Consider the following 11,884-nt stretch of genomic DNA (forward strand, 5'->3'; position numbering starts at 1 on the left):
GGCACCATGAAAAGTTTCATTTTTATTTCAATTTTCATAGGTAAAACCATACCAAAACACAAAGAGTAGAACATAAATAAACACTAGTGGAGTGACAAAGGATTTGATATCAAGTCTTCAGTTGACATTAGTCTTAAGTTTGATTTTTGAATTAATCTCTTATCCCTTTCCCCTTATAAACCTTCAACAATTAACTCTGTCAATTGAGTGACCCGTTTAAAAGGAAGGGATAGATATGGCCAGAATTACATTTTGAGAATAATAAGAGATTTCTTAGTGGCCTTTGGTGTTGGAACCTATCAAGAGAAATAAAGACGGAATGTAAGAAAAATGTTTGAATAGTGGAATCAAATCATAGCAAGGATTAGCAAACTTGATCAAGTATAAGTAATCTCATCATCCTTCAAGGAACAAATATAAGTGATAGATAGACAGTAGTTTTGGTAGTTAAGTGCAATCCTTTAGAATTACATCTTTTCACTCATTACCAACCTATGCCCATGAGCTGAAACTAATTACCATTGTGCAAAAGTATTAGGTTCCATTCGATGTCCAAAATTCAAAGCAAGGCAAATGCTTTTGAAAATTAAATAAAAATATATATAGCATAATAAGGAATACTATGGAACTAAAATATGAACAGATAAGTTTTATATAAGCACATCCAACTTTCCAACACAAATGCTTCAAGTATCTGAGTGAATGCTTAGAAATATCATGATAGCAAGGTGTGCAAATGCATGAAGTAAAGTAGGATAGCAAATGCTAATAAAAATACAACCCTCTCTATTTGTCTACTCCAGGATTTTAAGGACACTAGTTATCAATGTCACTGCATTTTTAAGTACATTCCGAATGAACTCAAAATCAAATAAGCCCGATATGGCCATTAACTTTTTCATCTAAAAAGAGTAGCAGAAATGGCATTAACAATAAATAGACAACAAATATGAAAACAAACATTTCTTTTAGGACAAAGGAGCTACAGTTAAAAGCCTAAAAGATATCTTATAATCAGTCCTTGAATATGAAAATCAACAAAGGTAATACAAATACCCTTTAAATTGTAGTGCAATATTGGTTGTCCTGTCTTTCAGGGAATTTAATTTTGTTTCAAAATTTATAACCCGATTTAAAGATTGCATTGAATGGTATCATTATTGGATGAATTCACCATTAGGAGTTGTACAGGGCATATGTTTGAAATTAACAGTAACTTCATACAATTAGAGACCCATTCAGATCATCACCATTACAAAGAAAGAAGATAATAAAGGTAATTGGCATTGCATTCTATCGAAAAAAAACTAACATAATTTCAGCATAAATAAAAAATAAAGATTTGACATTTTGCCTTTTACCGGAGAATAGCATGAAAATATTCATTTCCACAATCCTAATCCCAGAAAATAGAATTGAAGACAAATAAAAAATATCCAAAATATATATTTTTAAAAAAGAAAAAAAACCCAAATGTTACCTCTTTGGTGGCAACTCAGAAGCATAAGGAAGGACGAAATTGACAGTGGGTTTGGAAGAAATGGAGGAAGGAGTGGGAGGACGAGGTTGCATGAAAGATGGAGGAGTTTTAGGAGGGTCGATATTGGGGATCACTTTAGTCCACGCCTCCGTGAACGTGGCATCCGCAGAGGGGGCCGCTAGCAGATCAGTGGAGAAGGGTCTACCCCTTGCTGCCAAAAAGGGTCGACGGGCCACTAGCCTTGATGCTCGGCACAACATTCTGGGCAGGGGTTGGTGTGATCACTCGGTTATCGCAGAGTCGGAGATAGCGACTGAGAAAAGGGGTCGTTCAGTTTCTTTCTTCACTCTTTTTTGTTTTGGGACTTTGTATTTGTGAAACCGCTGCTGGCTGACGACAAGTAGTAGATTAGTATGGCAAGGATGGGGGAGGGGAAGGGGAAGGGGAAAGGGAAGAGGCTTCAGGTTTGGAAAATGTCTTACCAAAATAAAATCTGTAAGACATTTTACTAAAATAAACGCTCCTTTTCCCGTGTTTTGTAAATGGTTTTACGGTGGGAAATTATTTTCACCCAAACAAATATTGGAAAAGGCTGAAAAGCTTTTCCGTAAAAGCTTTTACAAGCAAACAAATGCATCCTTAGCCTTAAAAAGATCTTATAACTTTAAAACAATTTTGAAGGGTCTTGGGGCTACTAAAAAACATTTTGATGGCATTTTGTAAACTTTGTTTTTGAGTTTTTATAATATTTGAAAATATTTTAAAAAGTTTCTTTCAAAATTGATTAAGAGATTAAGAAATCTAATTTAATTCTTAATATTTTTTTATCAAAATACTTTAGAAAAATAAAGCTAATAATCTCAAATCAACTCGAATTTGAAAGTTAAAGTCAATCAAGTTCAAAACAGATTTCATATCACTAATTTTGAATTGATATTGAGCTTGATTTTCTACCAACTTGAACTTGGTTTGATTCACTTACAAATTAAAAAAAATCAACACGAAGATTTATAACATCAATTAAGGTAGTTAAAATCATAATATGGGTATATTATTTTTCTTGTGCTATATACTTGTATCGGTGTGATTTAATATACCATTTCAAATTTATTAGCATTTTAAATATTTTTATATGGTGTAACCTAATTTCTTGTTTCTTAATGACAAAGTATGTATGCATGAGAATATATTTTAATTACATATATAAAAATATGTTTATATGCAAATATAAATTTTAAATTAGATTTATAACTTAAATTAGTTATTTTATTTTAATTTTAAATGTATTTATAAAAGTAAAAAATTAAAATAAAAATAAATCTATTTAAAATATCAAAATGTCATACCAACCAATATGGGTTTCATATACATCGTTATAAGCAAATATTCACCATTACAAATTGAAACACCATGAAATGATTAAAACACACCAAAATTTTGAACCAAATAATTTTTTCGTGGTGAACCAAAAGAACTTTTTTAAATAAAATACTAGCATTAATGAAAACCATGAATATAAAGAATACAAACACATGAGATTTAGTACAAATAATAAATAAGACATTACAACTTGATGCAAAAATATTATATGCGCAAAATAATCTCAAAAAAAAAAAAGAGAAAGACAAATTGACAGTAAATGCAACACTAAAAGAATTTAGAAACAAACCACAGATGCATCACTTTGATCAAACTATTGAAAATTGTGTCCTAACCCCACCATCAACAAATCAACTTGACGATGAACTCCATTCAACCATGAAACCATTACTAAGAACCCCAAGAGACCTACCGCATCAATGATGCATAAAAGACCAAATCTTTGATGGCTTATCCTCCTCCTCATCATATTGAATTCTAATTTTACAAATACCGTCACTATGCTCTATCATGACAATGCTCTCCGAGAAAGGTTTTTAATAGATCTGGCAGCACCCTTAACTTGGCAAATCTCATAGATATGCTAAAAGAGAACTAGAAACTAAAAACTAAAACTAAAACTATTATTGCTTCTAGAAAAAATAGAGTGGACAAAATAAAACCACCATAACGTAAAATGTGATTAAAGATAAAATAAAAATGAAGAAATACTATTAAAAAAATCACAACCAATAATCAGCCAAAGACCAAAGTTACTGCCAACAAAGCTAAGATTTGGCAAAAGTTGAGCAATTAAGATCTTTTCCTAAAGAAAAAAAAGTTGTCAATCAATATATGTCAACCAAATGAAACATAAAATACTTAGATACCAATTTAGATTAAAAATGATACTTTCATTGTCGACAATCATAAAAGTATTTGGTATCATATAAATTTATCACTTTTCTGAGACTTTAACTAGTGGGAGAGCGATTCCCACATTTGGCATGGTAAAAAGTATCATCTTTTTTGGGAATGTTTCTTTCCCTTAGCCATGAGAATGTGATTCATTGAAATAATGACGGCAAGTAACATTTTCATATAATTGGTTTTTGAGACAAAACGTCCCCTTCTTAATTATTTTTTCATTATTTTATACAATTTTTTCACCATAAAATTGTAAAAATTATTTAATTTAATATTTATTTTAAATATTTTCAAATTAGATTTTGAATTAAGATTAAATTTAAATACATATTAATTCTAAAATATATTTTAAATTTAGTCATTTATTTGAAATAAGATTTATTTTAAGTTGAAAACTTTAAAATGATAGAGCAGTTACTAATATCAAAAGAATTTTCATGGACTGCAAAATGAGAATAAAAAATACCTTAATTAACCATCCACAACCATGCATAGCATAGATGTAGAGGCAGAAACAAAAGAAAATCACCATCGAAGTGAAATGGCTCCCACTGAAGACATTGAGGTCCACAATTTAAATATTTCCATAAACTTTTTTAAAACAATCAATAAATTGCCAAAAAAATATAAGTTTGGTCACAAACTCAATAGTTAATTAATCCAGAAGATGTACTCTGTTTGATACTTTATATTATTTACTCATATCAATGAAAATGGCAAAAGGCAAAGAATGCAAGACAATTATCATTATAAAAGGGAGAAACTTTGCGGGGTCTTACAATTTCAAAGCAGCAATTGCTTCAGGTTTAAAATCAATCCTAAGACTCAAAACTCTCCTAACCTCAGCAGAGGTCAGTCTCCAGGTCATTGGTCCTGAGTTCTCACCCCAGAAATCCAGAATTTCGGAAACCTTTTCCAAGTTCAGGATCGCTGCCATTTGTGTGAGACGAGCAAATTTGTCTCTCACTGTCTTCTGTGTCATCCCCGAGAAATGGCTTACCAAAGCTCTGGTATCTCTGTCAAGCTGAAGCCCTCCGAGCTGACTAAACCTTTTCTGCGTCATTATCACCTCCAGCCGCTTCACAATGAAGTCAAGCACCAAATGTACAAATGCATCATAGTTGTTACCAGTCATTAGAGGTTGGAGCCAAGCCACATTAATTTCAACCGCATGAAGAAGCCTCTGTAACCACGGATCATTAACCTCATTATCTGCATATTCAGACTCTGATAGTTCATAGCAGATGGTTGCTACACTGTCTAATACTGGGCGGAATCGAGGTGTCACAGTTGCCACAAGTTGTTCCATACCAGCATTCAAGGCTTGTCTGAAAGTGTTGCTTAAGTCAGCCAGCTCAGACAAACAAAATTTCACCTTTTCCCTTTCAACCGGTGCAGGAAACACCTGAAGAGAATGCAAAACGGTAAATACAGTGTGGATACTTAGATAACAACACAAGCTTGAAAAACAGGCTAATGCACAGAAGCACCAGCAACAGAAGCAAAATTGAGCGTGTTCCAAGAAACTATTTATCACAAGCCCTGAAGTCATCAAGAGAAAGTACAAAAGTCATCACACAACTCTTATCATATAGTAGGGATCACTGTTTGGTACCAACATAATGTATATAAGTTCTAGAATAGCTAGCAACTGGACCAATCTGCATACATTGATTCCAATATCAAAAATAGAGGCTGCAAGAAACAAGATATCAAAGCTTTTCCAGTTAGTCTGAATTCCTAAACTGCACTTTTGTCTCTTTTTAGGTGCATGAACCATTAAGTCATATGCTCAGCAAGAATTGGCACCAAAGCTTGTTCAAGAAAAAACCACCTGAGAATATTATGAAGTTCTAACTTGCAAAATCTCCAATAGCATGACATACTCTAGTACAAAATCTTCAAGAACTTTCGGATACATTAGCACTAACCAGTTAACTTCTTAAATAATGCACAACTATAAAATGGATTACAATTTAATATATTAGGGAACATAAAAGCCCACTTTTGAAAATTTATCATGTATTCAGCATCCAACTTAAATCGTTTACAATTGGTGAAGTTGTCCAATTTGAATATGTCATAAGAAACTGGTTATAACCCATAACCATTAGGAGATATGATCCCTTAAAATAAGGGATTTTAATAAAAAAAAATATCTACAAAATATTCCTAAACTATTTACAGAATATTCCTACAGAAACTCAGTACTTAAGTAGCATTGATAGCACCACCAAATATTATCCCTAACGTGTAGTCCAACACTAACAACAAAAACAAACGAGCCTAAAATGTGGGCAGAAAAAAATAAGTAGCAACAAACAAGACAACAAACTTGGGCCGTTATGTTGTTCCATGTCATGCACCCAACCTAAACACTAATACAATAAGTGGGGAGGCCTAACTTGAGTATAAAGCCACATCAAACACAAACATAACTGATTGAAGATAACATTGCTTAACAACTTATATAAAACGCTTCAAAATATGTCTACAAAAGGATAAGGCCCTGTCTTCAATATAGAACATGGGAGTAGCTTGGCCAGTGATGGAGGGGTGCATTTAAGCATCAGAATTGTACATCTTTTAAGCCAAAAAATTTTATTTGTACCTGAATATCTCTGTGGGATTTGACCTACTCAAATGACCCTATGTTAAGTTTTATGAAGCACATCCGATTTGATTCACTAGAAAATCAATATGTATTTGTACGGAGACTTGGTTTTATTATGAATTGCTGGCTTACCTATCAATACACAATCAAATCAATGTGTATTGTACAATGAACTTCAATACGCTCGTGGTTAATTTGGTTCAGGCCGAATTAAAATTTGATTAAACTTAGTTACCTAAAATACAATTTTAATACTTTTTTTTAACCCAAAAGAACTTATAAACATATTTTCTAAATACTTTAAACTAAAAGCAAAAAGTTTAGGCTGTTTCTTAGCAAGATAACATGAAACCTTTTATTTAAAAATATATAATACAAAACAACCATGGTTTCTATTTCATTTACAGAATGACTCAATCCTATTAATATGTAGTATAGATATAATATTTTTGGTTTATCTTACATGTATATATATGTTTCTTTTAGTTAATTCTAAATTTGTACCGCATCTTAAGATATGATACTCGATACTAGAAAATGAGATTTCGATTCATGAACATATCTTGGTTAACAAATGTAGCTGCATATACAATAGCATTGTTCATGGCCATTGCACTAGTGAGTTTTTCCTTTATCTTACGCAACTTTCTCTTAAATACTACAATCATAGCTCAAGAAACATTTTTGATGACATTAGAGTTATTTATTACATTTTCAGCCTTAAACTCATATAACATTAAAAAAACTAAATCTGTACCTTTCAGCCTTAAACTCTTATGCTTTTGCATGATGATATTAGTCAGGTGGCTAAACAAAGGCTTTGTTATGGTTAACTGTTTTTGATGTTTTATCCCTACAGAACAAAAAAAAAAAAAAAAAGGTTAGGAAAACTCTCTCAAAGTTTCTACTTTCCCTTCAAACCAATCTTTCCTTGAAAGTTGAATTCTCAAACAATTGTTGCCATTCAAAATACTCGCAGTGATACATCTTTCCTACATATCCTCAAAACTCAGCCTAACACAGGGCTTACCAAACTCCCTAAGTATTAAGTTTATCAAAAGATTACCCAGTTCATAAAATCATAACAACAAGATCCAACCATTGGCAGTTAAATGATGTAAACTTTAATTCACTGAGCAAGCAGATAATAATAGTGATCCTTTTATGAACTTTATTTTAATAGTTTATTTTCTCTTTTCCTCTCTTTTTCTATGCCCCACTGTCCCTATGAACCTTGTCTCTAGATCTGAGCTTTCTTAAACTGTAATTATGGAGAACCATCAATGTTTTTATAACTCCTAAAACCAGAAAGAAATAAACTATATACTTGAAATAAGTAAACAAAAATCATGGAAATTCACTAATATGCCGCAGGTGATCAAATTGTAAGCAATTAGATGCATGAACAAATTAGAAGAACAAAAAGCAGCTAAACCACTGACCTCGGCACACTGCTCTTCAATTTCATGTTTTAGTTTCAGAACATACTCACTGCTAAGATCTATATTATTCAGTGCTGTAGCTATCTCGGTCCCAGTCTTTTGAACACCATCACCACCCAAGATCAGCTTTGCCCCAAGATTTGGTTCTCTTAATTTCAGTTGCAAAGCTTCATAGTATTCATTATTCAGCAAACTACTAGCACCGCTCAGTACCGCAACCACAGAACTAATATTAGAAGTAGAAATTGCCCTTCGCAAGCAACTTTGCAAAACATAAAACACATCATCCACCATTGAAGTAGTAAGGCTATCAGATACATGTTCATCAATCCCAATTGCTTTCCTCACATTTTCCACCATAAAGAATCCCTCCAAAATCACGTAAAAACCAGTAAAATCTTGAACAACTTTGCTAAAACTTCCTGCCCTAAAAGCTTTAGTGGCCCGCAGGACTAAATCTGGATCCACAGTTGGCATCCCCTTGATCTTTGAGATCATATATTGTGTGTAATCTTCACCAAGTTGCATCAAGGACAGTATTTCTTCTAAATACAACTCGATCTCCCTCGGATTGGCTCCATCGGGTGCTCCAACAGTTAACAAATGATTATTCTGAGCATTGATCTCAGAAGACAACTTAGCCAATTTCCTAAATTCCATATATTTTTTCAAAATCAAAGAACCCCTTGAATCACATTCCTCTTGTAACTCAAAAATTGCATACGCCGCTCCATCTTCTCCACAAAAACTCCTTAAAATCTCGTCATTTTCCTCGACAGCCAAAACAATATCTTTAAACAAATTAGTCAAACACCCAACAAAATTTACTTGATGGTTCTGATTTTGTCCATGGCTCTGTTCCACTAACTCAATCAAATACTCAAATTCTAATCTAGATCTCATCCCAATCACTTTCTTCAAATACCCAACATAAATTTGCAAGCCTTCTTCATCAAGCCCCAAGGGCGAATAAAGCTTAATAAATCTCGAAATCGTAGGATGATCCCTTTGATCCACGGCAGCCGTGAGTTTCTTCTTTACAATCCCTTCCAGCAGCTTCTTCGACGCTAACAACTGTTCCCTTTGGTCGGATCGAGAATCCTTAAACTTATCATCGATCTCCAGAAACGTCCGTACGTATTCGGTGGCTGACTCGTAATCCTCAGCGTCGAGAGCGCTTTTGACGCCATTGATGCAATTACCGCTCTCTACAATGGCGTCAATGCGGAGGAGCGTGGAGTTAACGCGGGATTGAGCGAGGTCGAGTTCGCGGACCTTGCGGCTGACTTGGTCGGCGAGGTCACAGGTGGAGGTGATGTTGGAGAGCATGTGATCGGATTCGGCCTTGACGATGTCGAGAACGTCAGCGAATCTTTGGAGGTTGTTGAGAGTCTTATCGAGATCGGAACGCTGGGAGAGGAGGGTGTCTAGGTCTAGATCGAGGGCTCGCTGGTAAGCGACGCATTCGTGGAGGAGACGCGTCATGGCTCCTACGTCGGTAAGGGAGCGGACGTAGTCGAGGGCCTTGGGAGTGCCGAATTTAACTGAGGTGTCAGTGCGGTGCTCCGCTGATTCGGCTGGTTTGGGGAGGGAGCTGCTTCTCATCAACGGCATTGCTTTCTTCCCTCAATGCTAACCTTTCTTGGGAGGTTCTGACTCAGATTTAGCTTCGTTTTTCGACTTTACGCAATACTATGACAACGGTTTGCTTAACTGATAAGGCTAAACTATCCATTAGTCCCTCTAAAATTACCAGTTCCTATTTTATTCACATTAAAATAAAATTTATCAATTTAAGCGCTGCTGTTGATAACTTCAGCATTCTGGTCACTCTTCCATTAAACACCAAACAAAATGCTGATTGTGCCTGTGAAGTACATGTCATAAATTAAATTCCCTAAAAAATTAAGTCATTTTATCCAAAACAATCGTATTTTAATGCCATCTATAACTGTAGTGGCAGCTCTTCTCCTCTCACTCTCACTACTATCCTCATCTCTACCGTTACTTCCCAATACTATTCTTCCCCACCAGTGCCTTAATTCTCCATTTGGCACTTCGCATGCGCCACTTAATACCAACATCAGATCCTCACGACGTCGTCAACGGTACTTGCGAGTATGAGGACCTCGTCAAGGTTGGTTACAACATGATCACGACAGGTTTAAGCAATGCTTTGTTTCAGCGAGCAGATATGCAACGCCTGTTTCTAGCTATGGTGTGTGGATGACATGCGATAGTGTATACACGGAACATCTATCATTGTCACCTCCATCAACTTTGTAATCTCAATTATGGGTTCAAAACTGAGGGCAATGAGTATTGTAATTCTGTCAACATACACTCTGTGCGTCCATTGAAGCTTTTGAGAATATTGCCATTTGGAAAGCTAGCAATATGTCTGTCCAGCATCAAAGGTTATCTAGTATCGAAGGTATATAAAATCTTCCCATCTTTCATTTAAGCCATTTTTCCTTGAGCTAAAACAACAAGTTAGGCAAAATTAAAATCTGAGTTTCTTACATTGTAATTTCAAGTTGGATTTGTTGGGGCAAACCAAAACGATTTAATTTTTTTGGGAATTTATTTAATAACATATAAAATAAAACACACATGGCAGACACAATCGAATGATGCTTAATTGAGTGACCAAAATGCTTAAAATTATTAATAGTAGTCCTTAATAATATTATTTTGAAATAATAAAAATAGGAATGACATAATTTTAAAGGATAATTTACCCATGTTTTAATACTCAAAATATCAATTTTAATTAATTGGTTTAATTGGACAAAATATTGAAAATAAGAAAAGAAAATCAGAAATATTATAAATATATATTAATAACAATCTATATCATATATCATATAATAAGGTACACAACCATTAAAATTATGAATCTATGCTTTTTCTGTTTAGATAAATATTTAATTAAATAAAAATTAATTAGATAATTAATTATTTATTATATATATTATTATATAAACATTTATTTATTATATATATTATTATGTATGTTAAATTTTGATTTTAACATAATTTTAAAAATTAATTATCTCATTTTAAAAGTATTTTTAAGATATAATTGATCTATTCATTAGATTTCATTATTATTTTCAAATAACTTTAAAATAATTATTACATATTTATATTATATTAAATATTTAATTAGATAAATAGGATTTTAAAGTTTAAATAAATATTTAATTAGATAAATTATCAATTTGATTCAATTTAAATATTTATTTAAATATTATCTATATTAATATATATTATAAAATTTGATATTATCATAAAAATGTTAAAATTCATTATCACATTTTTAAAAGAAGTATTTCTTTTAAATTATATAATTGAGTTATTCATTAGGTTTTATCATATTTTGGAACAACTTTATGAATAATTATTATATATTTATATTATCTTAATAATATTATGAAAAAAATAAATTTGAATAATCAAATATTTAAAATAATATATTTAAATAATTAAATTTTAAAATTTAAAACCAAAGTTTTATTATCTAGAATTAAATAATCAAATATATATCGTAATTTGTTTTAAAAAGAAAAATTACCTATTTGATTAGATTTTCAAATAATCAAACATATATTCTCTCTTTTTTATGTAATATATATATATATATATATATATATATATATTTGTATTCAATTTTCATTATATATGAGATTACATCTTAACATGTAGTATTTTTAAGTTTTAAAATTCATAAATATATTAAAATCATCATTTCTTAAATTTATAATTTAATATTTAAATCATCATTATTTTTAAATTTAATTACTCACCGTTAACTCTAAATTTTATACGTAATAAAACTTTTTCAAATTAAAACTTTCATTTTAAAAGATGCCTTTTCTTCTTCTTCTTGCTTGCTTACACATTTCATTTTTCAAATTTGCTTTTATTGAGTAATTTTATTTGTTTTTATGTTTTAACTAACTTGAATTTTTCAATGTTTTAATATATTTATTTATAATTTTAATGTTCACTCAATGTATTTTTAATAATATTTTTTGTTGTGATATTAATTAAAGAAAA

General features: G+C 31.9%; 1 protein-coding gene across 1 annotated transcript; it reads right to left on the reverse strand.

The window, feature by feature from the left end:
* Positions 1–4,480: 4,480 nt before the first annotated feature.
* Positions 4,481–10,090, reverse strand: LOC108486549 (conserved oligomeric Golgi complex subunit 4-like). Its single transcript, XM_017790667.2, has 2 exons — positions 7,823–10,090; positions 4,481–5,171 (listed from the first exon to the last, which is right to left on the reverse strand). The coding sequence occupies exons 1-2, from the start codon at positions 9,434–9,436 to the stop codon at positions 4,542–4,544; spliced, it is 2,244 nt and encodes a 747-aa protein (XP_017646156.1). The 5' UTR covers positions 9,437–10,090; the 3' UTR covers positions 4,481–4,541.
* Positions 10,091–11,884: the final 1,794 nt, after the last annotated feature.

The sequence above is a fragment of the Gossypium arboreum genome, chromosome 6 (assembly GCF_025698485.1).
Source record: "Gossypium arboreum isolate Shixiya-1 chromosome 6, ASM2569848v2, whole genome shotgun sequence".
NCBI classification, from domain to species: domain Eukaryota; kingdom Viridiplantae; phylum Streptophyta; class Magnoliopsida; order Malvales; family Malvaceae; genus Gossypium; species Gossypium arboreum.

Excerpts from the sequence above, each read along its gene's own strand:
- LOC108486549 (XM_017790667.2), bottom strand. The coding sequence starts at position 9,436 with ATGCCGTTGATGAGAAGCAGCTCCCTCCCCAAACCAGCCGAATCAGCG. Across the intron at positions 5,172-7,822 it reads TTGAAGAGCAGTGTGCCGAG|GTGTTTCCTGCACCGGTTGA; the intron begins GTCAGTGGTTTA and ends CATTCTCTTCAG.